General features: G+C 38.2%; 1 protein-coding gene across 13 annotated transcripts in view; it reads left to right on the top strand.

The window, feature by feature from the left end:
• EHBP1 (EH domain binding protein 1) overlaps nt 1-19,889 on the top strand; it is a 223,938-nt gene that overhangs the window by 124,896 nt on the left and 79,153 nt on the right. For all 13 annotated transcript variants that reach the window (XM_065834135.2, XM_065834144.2, XM_071805752.1 and 10 more), the window contains 2 exons: nt 17,724-17,902; nt 18,545-18,593. In XM_065834135.2, the coding sequence (XP_065690207.1) occupies nt 17,724-17,902; nt 18,545-18,593 (228 nt within the window). The remainder of the gene's footprint in view (nt 1-17,723; nt 17,903-18,544; nt 18,594-19,889) is intronic.

Raw genomic sequence — 19,889 nt, 5'->3', positions numbered from 1 at the left:
GAAAAGTCTTGGGTGCTCTCTCTGCTGTCTGTGTCCCTCAGCGCTCCATGAAGGAGCGAGACTCAAAATATCCTGTTTCTGCACTTGCCTGAAGGGTGGGTTTGGTTCATTGTGGTTGGCAAGCACCTCAAGCTGGAGAGAAGCGTGCATGAATAAATATTCCTTTGCTCCTGTCATGATGAGTTATGGACATACTACAAAAATAATTATCTTCCCTTCATAAATCAGTCTGATAGTTAACTTCGCTTTGCTTACTAATTCACTCACTGTTCCTGCTAATCTTTCTTTGGTTTGGGTCAGATACTTAAGCATAAGAATAAATCACAGGTCTGAGGCAGAATGCTTTTTTTGTTATTATTGTTGTTGTTGTTGCTGCGAAAGAAAAATGCATCTAAAGTAGGCACCTTCTATGAGTGAATCTACAGTACGGTGATGGCCCTAAAATGAGGTGTTTGTATTAGCTGTTCTACCCTGCTTTTAGGCACAATACTGCCTCATTTGTTTAAAATACTGATACCCGTTAATATTAGATGGACTGGTTAATTAAATAGATTTGTGAAGCTAGATATGCTGGGAAGTAAAAACCAGAAGAAATAGGGAAGCCATACAAGTCAGAAGCTAAGCCCGAGGGCATGTGAAACAGTCAAATATTGTATATGTATGTTGTATGCACGCTCACTAGCAAATATGAGTTAAGTACAAAGCTTTTTAGGGGGAGAGAATCAAGCCAGTTAGAAGGAAATTGTTGTATTCGTGCATTGCTAGGAAAAAATGTGTTGCCAATTCATATTGCAACACAGCTATGAGGACTAGAAGCTGCATAATGAAGCAAGTACTTGTGCGATAGTGCCGGCACACTAGCTGCGTGTTCTACAACAGTATTTTTTAGCCATGTTCAACAGTGTGCCTGCTATCACTCCTCCATTTGTTGAATTCAGGATGACCTTTGCATGAATAAAGTCAAATAGGATTAAGGCAGGAATTTTCGACAATGGGAAAGAGCAACAGATGTAGCCGACTTTGAACGTGGGAGGATTGTTGATGCAAGGTTGCCTAAAGGGAGTGTCTGTGGTGACAAAAAAAGGGGGGAAAATACAACAGTTTCCTAAAAATTTAACCACATAAGAGAAAATAAAAGAAATTTAAAACAACCCAAAGGAAGTGAGTGATCCTGGGGTTTACTGAAGTCAAGCTGCATGCATGTTTTTGTGACTCGCTGCCTCCTTTTAATTGTTTTCTTTCTACTCTCGCAGAATAACTTTCTGTTCTCTGTGGGTATCACTATATGAGCTGAGGGTTTAGATTCACTCTTTTTTTCTGAGTTATTTTAAAGTACCTAAATAGAATTGAGAGGAAAAAGGAGATGTTGTTTCTCTGGAGAATTAGAATTTAATTATTATTTAATATTTGAATATAAAATCCAGAACATGCTAATATTTTTATATTGGATTTATCCAATGTACAAGCATATAGATGGATCTCAAATGGCTACAGCACAAGCACTTTACATAGAGGCTGTTCTAGAAAGGGGGAAAAAAGGTTTAAAACACATTTAAAGCAAGAACTCTTTCTGATATATCTTATGCAGTTTTATACTTAAGGTGCCTGTTAGATAAACTGAAGTGGTTTTCATCTCAGTAAAAAATAGAACCTGCATATGTTTTTTCTTGATATATTTAGAGAATATTTTCGTACTTTATAGAAGTATTCAGTTGCCATTTTTTTAAATACAACCAGTTCTCTGAAACTCATTTGGTTTCGTTATTGACAAGAGGTATTTTGCAGTTTAGTAGATAGTTGTGTTAATCCCTAAATGATACTTCATAGTTTGTAGTAATGAATAATGCACAAATTTTAAATATAGTTCATATGTATAATTCAGACAAATCAGCTTTGAAAAGCATGCATGGGAAAAGCTTTTAAAGTGTGAATGAAATCATGTGCTTTAGCTTTAAAGAAGCTAGCTAGAAACTAAAGTAATTAAGGAAATCATGTTGTAAATGTTATGAAAAATATTGGTGAACTTAATATATTAGAAGCTCAACTGTAATATTTAAAAGCTTGATTAAACACCAACTGATTAAATGCCTACATTACCCTATGTAGGCATAAAAGTGCTATGCTGTTGAGAGGGCAGCCTCTCTCTGTAGAAAAATCATTTGGATTCAGAGGATGTAGCATGGTAAAACATCTTCTAATACAGCTTATCCTGCCTCTTCCCATATTCCTTTAGAGCAGAACGCAATGAGGCGCGCTGTGGGTTACCCACGAGCTCATGGCGTGCCACCGTAAACTTGGTAGTTGTAACACGTCTCCCATGCCCAAGAAAGGAGTCTTTCAACAGATATTAAAAAAAAAAAGAAAAAAAAAGGTTGTCATCTGGGATTGAATATCTTGAAGAACACAGCTCTAGGTGCTGGAGGCTTCATTAGTAATTTTTGTTACCTTAATGAAGATGCTGTGACCTTTAATTTTGGGACTAGGAACAACTTCATACCTGGCATCTCTAGCACCAGGAACACCTAACTCTGCTATTTGAATTTGGGGGATTTATGCCCACTGTGGCTGTAGAAAGCAACCTTTATTTCCCTGGGGTCTCGCTGTGAGGACAGACATTAAGCTCACAAATATATACATAACTGCTGGCATCAGTTGTGCATGCACAACTGTGTGAAAGGCTGTCATATTCACAACAGCAAAACCACAGAAATGTAGTTTGAAATAACACTTGGATGGTGACTGCTAGACACCTGGCTTTTTGTTAACATTCATAAGACTTAATGCAGAGTCCAGTGAAGGCAACAAGACCTTGAAGTCCTATAGCTGCTCCTGAGTTAAGTTCCTGAGCAGTGAAATCTAAATCTAAATTTCCTTGAGTAGGAACTGGGGCAGGTTAGAGCAGATTCTAGTTCCTTAGTTGTCATGTGTATCTTTGAAGGGCAATCCACAAGTAGGAGTACAGTCACTTTTTCTTTGGTGGGCCAGCCAAAATCTTCATTCTCCCTCACAACATCAACACCTCTGAGACAAGGAACTGGAATCTTGAAGCCTTGCAAAGGTCACGTTTCCTGGCTTGCTTCAGTGCAAACAGATCTTTGAAATCCAGCTGAGCCAATAAAGCTTTAAAAGTACCCAAACATGTTACACCATCTGAAATAATTATAAATATTATATTTTTGCGTTCATCTTTCTTTTTTCCCACCCCAATTACCTGCTCGTATTTTATGCTTCTGCAGCGTAATGAAAGTAATTTTTTACTTACAAAACAGGTAAGCAGAATGTGTTTCTGTTATTTCAAGTGACCTTAGGGGTTTTTTTTATGTATTTCTATAAAGACACAGTGTGTATGTGTATATTTTGTTTGTGTGTGTGTATATATGTATATATAAACTAATACCTTAATATATTTGTTGCTATAAGTATGCTTATTTGTCTCTTTTGACCTCTTTTTGTAGTGAGGTCAGTTACAACTGTATTGCTTGTGTCTGATGTAGGACATAAGAGATCTCTGGAGTTTTCCTAAATGCACCTAAATGGAACTGTGTAGGCAGACATAGCATCTCCTAAGGCCAGTGTGGAGCATCTAGATATGACTTTTGCTCCGAAGAATCTTCTAAACCACCTGTCTCTCCCAGCTGGTCTTGGGAGACCAGTCTTGCCTACCTAAACTCATCTTCTGAGCCCCTTCTCTTCCCCCCGCAAACTCACAGAAGGGATTGAAAAGCTATGAAACAATAGCAGCACTTAACACTGCCAAGGTTTTATTGAATAGGAGATAATAAAAATGGTTGCAAAATTACTTCTAAGTATTTACATATGGTAAAAAAACTTACGTGAATGTAACTCTTTGAGAAACTGCACTATGACTAAAGTAGCATGCATGCTATATATTTATCAACTCATCATTCTTCCATTAACTCTTGTGTTTGAGTAGTCTGTAAATTTTATTGGAACTGTAGGTGAAACTGCTCTTTGAACTTCACTCCTGTGCAACTTTAAAGGTAAAGCGGATCTTAGTCAAGTGATGTCACTTTATGTGTTTCCTAGTCACATCTTGGGCCAGGCTTCTGTGGCAAAGTGTTGTTTAGCAATCTGCAAAACCCCTGTTTTTGAGAGGATGGATCTTTAAAAAATTTTTAGATGCTTATCTAACTTGGAACTAATACTCAATATTAGAACAAACTTTGTAGATTCTGCTGGAAGCTTATTTAGAGTGGTATCAACAAAGTATGAAATATATTGACTTTTCTACATTTGTCAAAGATTAGAAATTGCAGCTACTCTGCTGTGTTACCAGAGTTCTCCCTTAGATGTACTTTCTCTTCTCTTTATTCTCCTCATTTCAAAGATTGTCATAATCATTTGATCTCTCATTATGCAACTAGATATGTTGCTACACATTTATTAGCAAACTTACTGCCAGACTTGTAGTAATGCTCTAATTTACACTTCCCAGAGCATGGAAATTCTTGTGTAGGGGTGAAAGCTCCCTTCTTTTCCCTCCTCCACCTATCCTGAGGTGCTCGTGCAGTGAAAGGTATTGCAGGAGACTGAGATGTGTGAATGATAAGTGCCCTACACGTTGCAACACCTGGACATGATCAGACTTGTTAAAGATGACGTACGAACTTGAGCTTGAGTTTTCTGCGTTTGTGCTGGCTCCTTGAGTTTTTCTGATAAATCTCATCTCATCCCCCAACCCAAGAGAGAGCAATTGATACTTTCACCCACAGCTCCGTCTAATAGCATTGGTACTACTGGTTGGAAGACCGAAGTCTTCTGGTGCAGTCTTTCCATCTAGGTGTCCCCAAGTCCTGTCTGCAGACAAATATTTGAAATAATGAAGAGATCACACCAGCAGCATGTTAATCATTGCATCACCTTGGGACCAACTGAGAGCCTTTCTTTCAAGAGTGCTTAATTGTATTTAACCCAACCATGTAAATTAAGTCCAAAGGACCCTTAAAATGTGATTCTTCTTCCATTTATAACCAGTCAGCTCAAAGGCAGAACATCTCTTAAGGATTTTGATCCACTGGACAGTATTGTATTAGGGACCCAGTGGTGTCATCTGTCTTGTCACTGTAGAGTTAGTGATGGTTAACGCATGAATTAATGATTCAAATAATGGTGAAAGACCAGTGAATCATGAATCTCTGTGTCTGATACTGCCTTAGAAATACCAACTCTAAACAATCAGAAGCCCCTACAGAGTTGTCTGTTCAGGAAAACCTATCAGGCTGTCATCTTTGTACAATACTCATGAGCATTACACGCATTACATTTATAATACTACATGCAAGAAGCCCTTTCAAGTTCCTCATGTTACCGTATTGTAGCAGTACTTTTTTCCTCTCTCAGCAGCTTGGAATATTTTCCCTATTTATGATCTGCAAAATTTATTCCTTGAAGTCAAAATTGGCGATTTTTCTCAAAGCCCTTACTATTACAATATTTGCCATGTAATTTTTTGCTCAAAGTGTTTAATTTTTATTTATCTGACAATGTGTTTTTTTAATTTTAGGGAATTTAAACCAGAAAAAAAAAAAGCTGCTGAACAAATCATGTAATTCCAAATGTTAAACCAGTGTTTAAAATGTTGACATAATTACTACATTGTATTTAGGGAAAAAAAAAAAGGCAAGCTATCTCTGTGGACAAAATACTAATCTTTCATTCAAAATTTTATGAAGTACGTCCTGGGGATCATTCAGGAGTTTTACACGTGTAAAAAATGAAGCACAGAAGAACTGACTGCTGTGTGTTGCTGTAACACCCCTAGAATATGGCTAACACCCAATTACTGCATGCTTAGACTTGGATGGTAATTACAATTGAGCTGTAAAATATTTTGACAGTCTCCAACTGTTGTGTGGTTATTAGCCAGGCATCATATGGGAATGAAGTACAGTGATTTGATTAGTTTTCCATCACAATCTGCTTAAATAAGGACTTTCAAAATAAACATGTAAAGTGTTAATCAGAAGCATTATTTAATTATTAGCAGCTTTTTTTGACTTCTGCAGGAGAGAATTCCTCTTTCCCAAAGATTTTGATTTCTTAAATGAGACTTGCCATACCTTTATGCTTCAGCTTTTCATTTACAAGCTTTTACTTGTTGAGTGCTAAAAGCGTAGCCACACCAAATTTAATTTGTAGCATGAAAATGATGCGTGTATTTTTCAAGGGGATAGATTTGCCAGTGTTGAAGCTAGAAAAGCTTGTGTTAATTATGTATCATAAAACAAAAAGGACATTTTCATTCGACATGTATTTCTTCTTTTAGCTTCCCCAGTCCTAGCAATTAGCAAATTTGGCTAGTGTAAGAATTCCTGGAAAAATATATGTAAAGCTAAGTGGCACTTGAATTGCCGTTACTTTTACATGTATTTTTATTTTGAAATGAAACTAATAAAGCAAAAATATTGAAACTACATGCAAATTAAGCTCCAGATTGTACCACTCTTGTTATGTTCATTAAGCTATTGAATTTTTGAGTAGTGGCTGTTATTCCGTGGGGGATTTTCGCAGGATAAAGTACTATTCAATGAGGTAAAGACAGCAGTCTGCCTTCATACTGCTCATATGCTTGTTCTGTTTGGCAACTAAACCAAGAATATTTGAGTCTGCCATTCCTTAATTTTTCACTTGCTTTATTCATTTAATAATGTTTTTTTGGTTTTGTATGTTTTGTATGTTGTTTGTGAGTGAAGCATTCTAAGCATTCTGCTTATGGTATAGAATAATTTTTCAAGCATTATCACTATGTTTTTTCATTAAAAAAGAGAAAAGAAGGGAGAAAGAGCCACTGAAGTTACACAGGTACTTGTTACCCACTTCACTCTGCCTGTGATGTCGCTGCTCTGACTGAGCTGAATCCAGCTGATGCAGTTACCTGTGTTGCTTGTGACTTACTATTTGCCTAAATATCTAATTTCACCCAACTGTAATAGGGTGGTTTCTTTTGCTGACTGTTGTCCTGTGTTTGACCTGAACCCTTACCTTGCAGCCAAAATAGTCTTTCTAATGTATCTTATGTTTTAAAGATGGGAAGGAGCCTTCCTCTCTCCTAGTGTTCATGAGGAGCAGCTGGAGTGGTGAAGTTACACTTCTTCAATAGCCAGTCTCCTAAACAGCTAAAAGATAAAATACATACTCTGTAAAATTATTCATTTGGAGAGCTGTGTTAGTGGTTACTGTACTTTCTGTCTATTCAGATAGCCACGTACCAGAAAAAAAATCAAAATATGCTGTGCTTTACAAGGAAATCTGATTAACACAGGTGAATCAGTGCATTGTTTATGAAACAAGTAATACCAGGACCCCAACCCCAGGCTTAGTTTTTAAAATGGAAAGTATCTTTTTTGGTGGGTGATGCCAGTGTGAGGTGTCCTCGGTGGGAAGGCGGGTTCATGGACTCAACTTCTCTGCTGCTGGAGAGCCGAGGGGAGCTCTGCCTGTGCCAGCCGTGTCCTTTCCCTGTAGGAGCTGGAGTTCAGAAACACAGAGAAGGTAGGTCTGAAATACAGCTTAAAAGATCACTTGGCCCTTCTGCTTGCCTGGAGGCAAGTTCAGCTTTACGAAACGAAGGATTTCTTCAGCCTGTTGTTAAAAACATCCAATAATGAAACATCCGTGGCTTTCCAAGGCAGTCTGAGTACTTCATTATACTGTCTTATAGATTGCTCCTCCTAATGTCTGACCTGTTGCAATTAAAGCATGTGACTTCATTTTGGTAAACACGAGCATGTGAGCCAAAGGGTTTGCTTTCTTTTTCAGAATTTTACCTGCTAGAAGACTTACCAAGCTCCTTTCCTTTTTATTGCTTCTTAACGTAAATGACTTAAATTTGCTCCAGCTTTCTTTGTGGTCTGTTTTTTTTTCCTGATCTTTCTTTGTCCTCATCTTATGCTGTGTCATGCAAAACCGAACATAAAATTTCTGCTGTGGCTTTGTTGATGTTGAGTGGAGTGGGAGAGGCAGTACATGTCTTGCAAGCTTTATTCCTGTCTGTACATCTCAGTGTGATGTTTGTCTTTTTCACAACAACCTGATGTTTTTGACTTATGTTCAGCTTAAATAGACTGTTTCCCCCACATCCTTTTGTGAAGAACTGTTACCTAACCAGTTCTTCCTCGTCTTGCATTTATGTAAATGATTACTCCTTCCTATGTTGCACTTGTACCTATTGAATTTCATCCCATTTTCTTCAGATCTTTTCTCCTTTATATTGGAGTTCTTCTAGTGTCCATCCCAGCATCATGTCTAGTGTATCATCCGTCTTTCTGAATCAGGCTTTCAACACTGAACCTAAGAAATACTCTTGTAGAACCCCTTTTAATGCATAATTCCAAGAATCATTTAACATTAGTCTTTGGATATGGTTTTCTAGCCTGTTTTGCACCTATGCTACATTAGTCTCATTAAGGCTCCATTTTCCATGCTTCCTTATGAGAGCATTTGAAAGACAATAAAAAGAGCTTTACTACAATCATGATATGTTATCTGCTGCTTCTCCCCTCCCCTGCCTGCTTCCCTCTTATAGAGGGATCTTGGACTGGTGGTCATGATTTGATGATGACAAATTAATGTTTGCTTGTCTCATGTTTAACTTTCACATGCTAAGAAGCAACTTCAGTATTTGTTCCTCCTCTTTGTTATGAACTATTCCACATTCTTCTGATTGGTCTTCTTTTTATACTTTTAAAGACTGGAAGCACATGTAGTCTCTTTCTGCTCTTCGAGTATTTCGTATGTCTTCAAGTTTCCAAACTGACCATTAATTTCAGATGTTGTTTCATATTGGTTCTTCCAGTACCCTAGGATTACACTGAATGTGTTCAGCTGGTCTGAAAACATCTTACTTATCTAAGCTGTTTCCACACCTTGCTGAAATATGACATTTTGTGTTTGATACTAGTAATGCTAGTCTCCAACTTGCATCTAACTTGTAGAATAAAGACAGATGAATTAAAAAGGAAGGCATTAAGGCATTCTGGATGTCCCCCCATCATCTGTGGATAGCTCCTCCTTACCATTGGGCAGTGAAGCAATATTTTTATTAATCTCCATTTTATGATTGTTTAGAGTGGGCTGACAATACTGTAGTTTATCAAGGCTAAAGCTTACTTGTTTCCATTAAATTCTCATTTAACTACAGCTGTCCTAAGGAGCTTTCTTGAGAACAGCCATCTTTATGCCTGATATAAGCTGATGGGCACCAGCACCTCATGCAGGATTGTAAGATATGTTTATTCTATTTCCACCCTAAGTTAAGAGGTATACTCTGACCTTCAGAGGCACCACATCAGGCTCTGTGTAATCAATACCAGGCTTAGAAATACCAAGTGCTCTAAGCCCCTCTACACACAGAGACTGTTTTCCTTTGTCAGTACAATACCTGCACAAATCAGGCATCTGTGTTCTGTTCTGAAGTATTTGAAACAAAGATTCCTCAGAGATAAATGCTTCCATAAATCTGCCTATGGCTGTGCATTAATATAAATGACGCAGTAGATTTACAAAATTGGTATCTGTAAAGTTCTATGGAGCAATGTCACCTTAATGATACAACATCAAAATATTGCCTGAAAAAAACACAGCTGTTGAAATGTTCGCAAGAGTGGCAGAATGACTTGCATTTGTTTAATGGCTAATGTCAAAAGAAATTTCTCCAAATGCAACAAGAGTTCACTGTTTTTAGGGAGAATTGGCAGTGACTCTCATTTTTAGTTTACCTTGTGCTTTCTTTTAGAGGAGATTCTTGTGACCTTTTCTGACAAGCTCTAACACTTCCATTGTTTGCTGCAGGCCTTTGAAATGTGGCAGAGATAGCCTTGGGCCCAGGGAGGTGCATTTTGCTAGTTCAGTTCACATCTAACAAAGTTAAAAGCTTTGAAAATTGCTATTCCTCATCTGTGGTTTAAGTTGCTTAATTCTGGCAACCTGCCCAAAACCCTGAACGTTCCCGTCGTGGCAGAAAGCCAGGGATTGTGAACCAGCAGCATCCTGGTAGCTCATCTGGGCTTCCAGCACAGATTGCACAGGAGCAGAGGCTTCAACCCACATGCCACCAGGGCAGCTGGAGAAAGGACACAAGGAAATTGCCCATCTTCTGAAAGCAGAAAAATGAGACCCCATCCCTGCATGTGACCTGTTCATACTGTTACATTACAAATACATGTAATCATCAGAGAATGAGTTCAGCATTTGCTTCTGCTTAATGGTATGAATTATATACCTTTTCCTGTTTATTTTAATTGAAAACATGTCATTCAAGGCAAAGATTATGCGACCTCAGGGAAGAGAAGCTGGATGAGCCTCAGCCAGTCCTTTTACAATAGTTGAATCTGAGAAGGAGCTCACTAGGACTTTTTTATCTTGGCCGTACTGACCATCAGGAGAAATTACTTGCACATAAGTAACCAATTCATTATGTTGTTTCTCCTTTAGCAGCTCATTAGCATAATCTTTGCTTTGACATTAGCTCATAAGTGTAGGGTTTCTCAATCTGGCGAGGTGTAGCTACCCTCACTCCTGAGCGGTACAGTTATCCTGTATTAGGAACATCCACAAAGGGAGGTAGTCGTCTTGAAATAAACAGTCTTTCTTCTTAATTAATTCCCATGAGCAGACAGGCTCCATGTCCTGTTGCCCAAGTGAGGAAATTGTCCAGTAGTTGATGGGTTGTGGCTTGTGGTTCTGAAGGTTTAGAGTTCAGTTCGTGAATACTTGGGGTTTTTTATCCTTTTAATCCCCAACAATGAAAACCAAACCAAAACCCTAGAAGACTATGCTAAGAAAAAGTTACTTCATTACTACACAAAATAGAAGGCAAAAAAAGGCTACCAGGTAATTACAAAAATTACAAAATTAAGTACTTAGCAGTTATGAATTCCCAGATTTAAGGTAGCCTCTGTTGCTGTAACTACTCCCATCTTTGTGCACTGTATGCCTGAAGGTTATATACATGTACACGTTTCAATTGTATGACTGCGTACCACGGTTTTCTGCCGGACCGCTTCCTCGGTGCTTGGAGCAAAAGTAACCAGAACCTGTCATAGAAGAAGCAGCTGTCTGCAGGGCTACCATTTTACTTTTTCATAAGAGTTGGAAGGTGTTTAACGTAGCTCGGTCTCTTCGTTTTGCTGGGTAATTGCCACAGAGAGCCCAGGCAGAACTCACGACATAGAACTGACGTGTGATGCTGAGCAAGCTACCCAGAGCAGTGTTTGAGGCTATGAATGTGTTCCTGTCCTCAGGGTGGCCAGGTCTTAGACTTCATCTTTACTTATCCAAGCCTGGAAGCTGATTCTTGGTTATTTTGAGCACTCTGACCTGCCCCTGGAGCCAGGAGGAGTGTGGGAGCTTTGGTGGGATGCTGTGAATGTGCATACCCAGGTTTATATTAGGTGTCGTGTTTGAGTTCTTGTGATGGTCGATTCACCAGTTTAGGCAAGTGACTTAATTCAGACTGTTTCCCTATTCGTAAAATACCAATTGTGAGTTCATTCAGCCATTGCAGAGTGCTAATATTCTGTGGTGGCTATCACATTGGAGATCACAGGAGAGTCATGTCATGCTGCTTAAATGAAGCCCGGTGCCATGCGCTGTAAGTTAAGGATAATAAGAAGTAATGAGCAACAGCTTTTTGCCTTGAACAGTGAGACAGATAAGCACAGTGTGGGAAGAAATGGATAGTGATGATGATTAGAATAAAAAACACCACCATGTTTGTTTGTGGGGTGGGACAAGTAAAGTGGATGAAACTAAGTCAAGCACAAGGAACTGCAAAAGCTTACAGGCTGGGATCAGAAGTGATGGCATGTTGAAGGACAACTATTGTGTATGTGACTCAGCCATGTACAGCACAAACTGGGTAAGTTTAGACATGAGCCAGTGAGGGAGAGTGGTAAACAGGAGGAAGCTGTGGCTATCTAGGAGAGGGAATACAGTAATGGGGTCTTGTGTTCTGTGTGCTTCTTGATGGCAGGTGTTACCTTCATCGGTTCTTCCTTGGGTCCAAAGTATGCAAACACAGCATCATACAGCTTATGACATGAGACCACGCTGTCTGTCCACCTCCAAGCCACAAAGCGAAAACATATGGAAAGCACTACCCACCCACAGTTACTTTGAGAGGCAAAGCAAGGTGGATTAAACCTTGCAGGGAACTGTTCCGTTGCCCAGCATGTCACTGCGCAGTGCTCAAGCAAGTGCCTTTTGCAAATGGGCATGATTTGGAAAGCCGCAGAGGAGGAGAGCAGAATATCCAGACAGCTTCACTTGCTTGCTTTTCCTTGCCAGATAAGAGGGTCCACCATTCTTGTTCTCTAGAAAGCTACATTTGTTCCATATCCTGGCACTTAGCTAGCATGCACATCCTCTTGCTGCTTTCCTTTCTTTACCCAGGCATAGTTTGGAAAAACTCTTTCTAGTCCCATGGCCACCAAAATATGTAGCAGGCAACTGAAAACCCTCTGAATTAAATCATTTCACCTATATGATCAACAGCTACCTTGAGGCATGTCCCAGAGATTTCACTTTCCTCCTTTACCTTCCCAGTCTTGCCAGGTTCAAAGGTGTGAGCATCGTGTCAGCTCGGGCAGATGTCTAAATGTCGAGATTGTGACTGAATGTGGACTGGTTTGTTTGCGCCAAAGTTAAACCTGTAAAATGATAAGCAATTAGAAGCTTATGGTTAATCCTTCTAAGACAAAAGTTTATATTTGTTGTATATCCACATTAGCCATAGGCATGATCAGAAGAGTGAGGAAGGCAAAGTTTAAAGATGTCTGATGCTGGAGAAACCTGAAAATTACCTAAACACTTGCTATTAATCATACATATATAAACCAAATCCAGTCAGTCTCTAAGTCATACCAGGCAGCTGGGTTTCCAGAACTCCTTAAATTTTAGGGGCAATAGGGACTAGAGACCTTCTGTGTGAGCATACAGCATGCAAATAGAGAGCAATGAAGTTGAAGAATATACACACAAACTGATAAGCTTGTGTATCGGAGTAACGGGATAGCAGAACTCCTAATATTCTCACTGGCAAATGTATATTTTCTAATGCATGCATGCAGTTTCCTTATCAGAAGCAAAGAGCAACGCCACTTGTATTTTGTTGTGTCACTGAAGTCATCATAATGTTATGGTGACCTGCTACTTAAAAAATAACTAACCTAAATAATGAACATCTCAGCACAGCTGGGCCATGAGAGTGTTTTTTGCATCTTTGGAATAAAACAGTTTTATTCTATCATTGCAGACTCGATTTCCAAATTCTAATTCAGTCCTGTTAATAGTTAAAAATCAGCTTTTGACTTATGCCCAGACTGTTCCACAGCCCAGAATAAACAAAACTGAATGCATGTTGGACACGCACAGATAGGCATAAATTCTATTAAATGAACCATATTCAATTTAGAATACTCCTGAGCTAGGCAGTTCCTATGGGTGGAGCCCTGTGTTGTTTAAAAAATAAAATTCTGTAATATAATGTCAATGATATAAAACTATCTGACTGAAATGGATTGAGGTTTCTTGTTTCTGTTGCACCTGATGACATTTTTCAGAACACAACTCTGTTCAGTTCTTTCCCACACTTTTTCTGCATCCAGCTGCATGCTGCACATTTTGTCACACGTAGTTGTGTGTTACTTTCATTTCCCTTATCTTGCATTTTAATGGTGTCACCATTTTCAGTGACCCTGGACACATTGTAGCTTTGGTAGGGGTAAGGGAAAATCCCCTTGATTTTGCTCAGTCAAATAAGTAAGAGACCGTTGCCTGTACTTGCTACTTGAGGAACATAACTTGTTTGTTGATTGTCTGTACATCTTCCCTGTTCTGACTTTCAGCCCCATCTCAATCTCAGCTTCCTCTTCTGCAGTTAATTATTGCTCCTAGGTTGTTCTCTCGATTAATTTGCTCTTTGGAGAGTTGTGTTCATTAATATAAAACTCAAACTGTGTAAGTTTTCCCAGCCAGATTCCCACAGCTGTTACATTTTTTTCAGTTCCTCCTCTCAGCATCTTTCTCTTCCAGCCTTCAATGCTGCCTCTTACTCTCTTTAAACTCCTCTGCCCCCGCGCAACCTGTCAACAGGCTCCTGAGAGCTGCTCAGACTGAGCCCCTATAGTATTTATTCTGGCTGTTCCCCGTGTCTCGTACGAGGGCTTGGTTCATAGCCCCATGTTCCCATCACCAGTTCCCATCTTGATTTTCTTCTCCTGGGTGTTGGCCTATGTGTGTCACAGGTGCAGCTGAACCTCTGCTTTGCAAACCATCGATGCACCAGGTGCTGTGTTCCTGAGAGCAACAAAATAATTCTTTACATGTTTTGAAATGTAGGGATGCAGCCTAATAGTTAAAGCTGTGGTTCTTTCGTTAATGTGGAGGAATGGTCTGATGAGTTAATCTTCAAAGAGGAAAAATACCTGCACTATGAAACGAAAGCTTCCAGAACAACATGTAAAAGAAGAATAAAGTAAAGAGATATCAGTGCTTCTGTTGATTGTGAAACTATGGTGGGGAGATCTTTAAGGTCACTTCCAACCCAAACCATTCTGTGATTCTGTATCTTGCAGCTAGTGCTGATTCCAGCTGATAAATCCACCCACATGATGCAGCATCTAGATCTGAGCCAGCACGTGAGGGACAAGCTCTGGAACCTCTGCACTTACCGTGCAGTTAATCCACAACTGCATACCAATCAGTTGTATTAGATTCAGTAACCTGTTGATCAGCAAGCAGAGTTGGCAGTCTTATGGGTAACTGATGGTTTTTAGTGGTATTTCCGTAAAAGTTCTCATGGACTTGGGCTTTTGAACTCAAAAAGCTAAGTCATGACTGCCGTGTGGTTTAGAATAATTGTGTGGTCAGTTCTTAAAATAATTATACTAGAAAACGCTAATTAAATTTTCATTTCATTTGATCGGTTCCCGCCAATCTTGTAGAGCAAATATATGCTAGAAATAGGTGCCTGGTAGTATAATAATTGCATTTGCACTGAACCTGTAACTAATACGTACCAACCTACAGGTATTAAAAGAAAATAATTTTCATAATGCTGTTTTACAAAAAAATCAAAACTAACTTTTGTTCACCCTTCTGAAGGGATGTCAAGTGCCTTTCGTCAAGAACAATTCAGCCATTGTTCAAATATCTCCAGTGTGTCTGGAGTTGAATGCTTTTATCATAGGTTAAATAACAAAAGCTTTGACTCAGGTGGTGAATGGGAATATAACATTATCATAATATTAACTTCACCTTTATGCAAAAAACTTGGATTACTAGTTCTGGAAAGAAAGCTGTGTATAATTTCTGCTTTATCAGGTAGAGAAGACAAAACTGTGTGAGTATGTTATTCACATGCTAAATCGAGCATATTCTGGATAAAATACTTTTAGAAAATCTGAAGTAAATGCAAGGACAAACATGGAAAGAAAAGCTTCATCTTAAGTACAGATTTTCAAGAAATTGTTATCTGAATTTTTTAAAATGAGAATTTGTAAATAAAATGGAAAATTCTGCTAAATTTATTCACTTAATAGCTTTGGGTGGCCTTTCGTAAAGCCTACTTTTAAAACCAGTTAAATTTTCATGTAGATGTGTAATAAGGGCATTTGAATGGTGATATTGCCTAAGGCCATTTCAGAGTTAACCAGAAAGTATCTACGTGGTGACTTGAACATTTAGCATTTCTGTAGAGAATTTCAGCAACAAGTATTGAGACTTTATAGTTGACATTTAATATATTGGGTAAGTAGTGCTCAATGGCTCAAAGTAGCTCTGTGCTTTAAAAATTGGTTAAAATATCATTTTCTCCACATCTTGATAATTTAATTATTAATAGCGCTATTTTAATTACTTTCTCACATCTCTGTTAATTCCATATATACAATTTAGATTTTGAATAGATTTTTAAATAATGTGGTACCTTTAATCTGGTGTCAGTGGTTAGTTAGTATCTTTTGGTTCAATTTGTCAAAGACATAGGAGAAAAACCTGATCTTAGTTACATTACTCTGAATCTGAGCAATATTTGTGACTGTGATTAAAATCACATGTGTCGTTAAGAAAGTTTATCATTTGTTGCTGCTTTTTCTTCCCTGTTCTGTATATCTCCATTAAGATGATGATTCAGTGTAGTTAGAGATATTTGTCTTGTCATTGCATTTATTCACACTGATTTGAATCACTGACAGGATTTAAAACCAAATCACTTTTTGAACAAGTTGTTTAGTACATATGATCCGGCATTTAAAAAAATCTCAGCAAGGTGTACATTTTGCGCTTTCTCATTGAGCTGGCAGTGCTTCTACCTGATGACGAGTAGGTGTGTGTTTATAAAACAACTTTTTAGGGCTGACTGTCATGGTAAATGAAAAATTACTTTCCTGGTTCCTTTTCTTCCCCAGAAGCAGTGAAAACATAAATCAGTTGGTAGCTGGCAGGTAATTGCTCAGCACTGCCATACTTCAGTCAAGTGGGGGCATCCTTGGTCTTTCACAAATAGGTAATATGGCCAAAACGATTTACTTGTTAAACTTAAGTGACTGGGATATAGTAAATTACTTGCTCTATTTTTACCTTCATTTGGGAACTGTCTAGCAATTAGGTACATAAACAGCATGTTTGTTGTGTATATATGCTTTTAATCATATTATGTTGAAAAAATACATGGGCTCAGTTCTTTCCCTATAATTCAGACTTTGGATTTATGTCGGTCAAATTCTGTCTGTTTAATTCCATCTAAGAAGTTTTTAAAGTGACAATATTTTTCTGCTGAAATGAGTGTATATTTCTTGAAAACGTCAACTGCAATCAGTAAGTTCTCTGCTGAATTTGAGAAACTGCAGATGGTCTGACAAATGCCAAATGCCTGAAGTATTTTATTCCATTTTAATACTTGTTTTGTGCTAATAAAAATGTTACTAAATGTGTCAAAGTACCCTTTTGGGAAACGGTCATTATTAGCTAATGATGCTTGTTAGAAACTACCTTCTGATGATGATTTATGGCCGAAATTCCTGTTCCACGTAGAAGAAGTAAAGCCTGGAAAAGGAGGCTCTTTGGGAGTGGTTGGAAGTGGCTGTTCAGAAACAAGTGTGCTGCGATCACCTTTATGTGATCATGCGCTTCAACGGGAGGAGCGCAGCCGAAAACTTCACGCTGGAGCCTCTACGAGATGAACGCATTAATCATATGTCACCGATGCAGCTGCTTAGATCCCCACACTGTGACACTAAATCTCAAGTTGTCCTAAACTCTGCCCTGGCTATGCCTGGCTCGTGGTCCAGTCGTGGTGTTATCTTCATTAAAAGCAAAAGGGCTTGTGGGGATGTTGTTCTATGGCTGCATTTTGGGGAATCTTTTCAAGGGTGTGTATCACAGGCTGTGCAGGACTATGCCTGAAGTATTTAACCACAGTGTTTCCACTGGTGCAGTTCTTGGCCTGTTCCCCTGTATAGCTGTGGAATCCCGTATATCTGCATCCTTTGGAGACCATTGCCAAGGGCAACGACTGGAGATAATAACTTGTGATTTGTGTCTTTTGCAAGTTACAGTCATTGTAAACTGACAGCTGTGAAGGACCTAAACTCACATCAAAGGATACAGATCATCTAGTTAGGTCAATTAATGTTAATTCTCATCTTCCATTAAATTCTTTTATCTTCTTCTCTTTTTTGTTTTCTTTTTTCTTTTTTTTGCAGCCAAGCCCAATACCAAGTCCTGTTTTGGGGAGAAAGCCAAATGCTAGTCAGTCACTGCTCGTGTGGTGCAAAGAAGTTACAAAAAACTATAGGGGAGTGAAAATCACCAATTTCACTACATCGTGGAGAAACGGTTTATCCTTTTGTGCAATATTACATCATTTTAGACCAGACCTAATGTAAGTTGTATACTCTTTGCCTGCATAAACTAACTCTCATAGAAACACGTAACGTTTAAGTTTATGTAAAAATCAAATCTCTGTTTCAGGTGTTGAACTGTTTTCACCCATTTCTTTTAAGCAGGGAACCATTCTTTCTAAGAAAACAGATTTATGAATGCTTAAACTTTATGACCTCTTTGCTCTCCCTTGTTGCATAAACAATTGTTTCTCCTCTCTCTGTGATTTGTTTTTCTTCTTCTTAATCTTATACAAAGAACTGACTTCAAAATGATTATGAAAATTGTGCCAGTGTTGAAATGAGATGAGATAAGATGAATAAGCCTGTAGTTCTTTATACGCTGACAAGGACGGATTACCTCCTGGTAAATTTGGTTGTCAAGGCCGACCTCTAGTCCCTGCCTTAACTTCTTTTTTAGATGGAAAGCTTCAGGCACTGAAACATTAAATCGGTGTTCATTTATTTATTTATTTATTTATTCCTTTAATTTTCCACACTATTAGTTTAGTTGATTGAATTGCTGTGAAATTGCTAGTTACTGTATGATATTATTCTATGTCAAATTTTTAGATTCAGTTTGTTTTAAAACTGCTGCTTTTATCAAATACTGTACATACCCACTGTGCCATTTTCCCCCTCAGTGACTACAAGTCCCTGAATCCTCAAGATATTAAAGAGAACAACAAAAAGGTAAGAACTGCCAGGAAAAAGAAAAAAGGGGAAAAAAAAAAGACGTAGCTTCAATTTTGGCTTCACTGCAGGTTTTTATTAATTTTGGGAAAGTGCGGTTGTTTTGTAAGGTCATAACTGTGGCTCACAGAAGGTATTCGGCCTCCTGCAGTTCAAATCGGATGCATTATTGACTCTCGTTTGTCAAGGTCTTTAACATTCACAACAAGTGTAGGGCTGGCATTAGAGTTTAATATTTGTATGGCCTACATTAACTGTGAAAGCAGAGGAAAAGGCTGGCCAGCCTTCTGTGATTGCTCCTGATTTTTCTAATCAGCCACATAGTTAAAACCAAGGAAAATGCAACTACTCTGGGTTTGTCGTACACAAGACTTCTCTTTCTGTTGCTTGAACAGGACTGTGCATTGGTCATGGTCAGTGTTGCTTTGATGGTGATTTTTGTATTTTGAAAGATAAAATTTTACACATGCTTTCGTACTGTGCAGCTGAGTGAAGTGGTGCATGTAGAATCTAAATTTTTCTGCAACACGAAGTTTAGGATAAAAACTGCTGAAAAAACGTTTTGCAAATAAATCAAAATATTAGCAAAATGATTTATAGCATTGTGCTGGGCAGCTGTTTTAAATGTCTTTTTGTACCTTTGTGTAAAAGATGGAAAAAATGATCTGGAAGATAACAGGAACTCAGTTTGGGAATCACCTGAAGACTTTTTATTTCTGCTCATTATTTTAGACATAGTACAAACTTTGGTTGAGCCCTAGGGACTTGCTTAGAAATTATAATTTTCATGTGAGTCACTGGTAAAAAAATTGTTCCTGAAGATCATCTGAAAATTGTTTTTAAGTAGCAGCTTTCTCCATGCTGTGATTTTTTCTTTACACCACTTTAAAAGCACTGAATTGAATTAGGATGAAGGTATAAAAATATATTTTGAATAAATTAATTAGGTGCAATATTATATAGCAAATATAACTGAAGATTGTAGAAATGTGGGATTTCTGAAAGCGCTTTATTAAAATTCGTTTGTGTTTAGGGTTATGTTTTAATGTGCCTGCACAGTTACGTGTTAGCCAGGGAGTTATTTGTCTTTAAAACAGTACTTAAGTATTAGAAATAATGGAATATCTCTGAGCTGCTGTTATCTAATGAGTGATTTGGCCAATGATATCTTTTTCATAATAATACGGGGTCTTATGATGACCTAAGTGGATTATCTGTGACATCACAGTGTTTTCTGTGACCATATGTTTTTGTACTTCAAGTTTCTTTGACCGTCCAGGCTAATTAAGTCGGATT

Source organism: Patagioenas fasciata, chromosome 3, assembly GCF_037038585.1.
Source record: "Patagioenas fasciata isolate bPatFas1 chromosome 3, bPatFas1.hap1, whole genome shotgun sequence".
NCBI lineage: Eukaryota > Metazoa > Chordata > Aves > Columbiformes > Columbidae > Patagioenas > Patagioenas fasciata.
The sequence above is the reverse complement of the archived record's forward strand: the minus strand, read 5'-3'. Positions and strand labels throughout refer to the sequence as shown.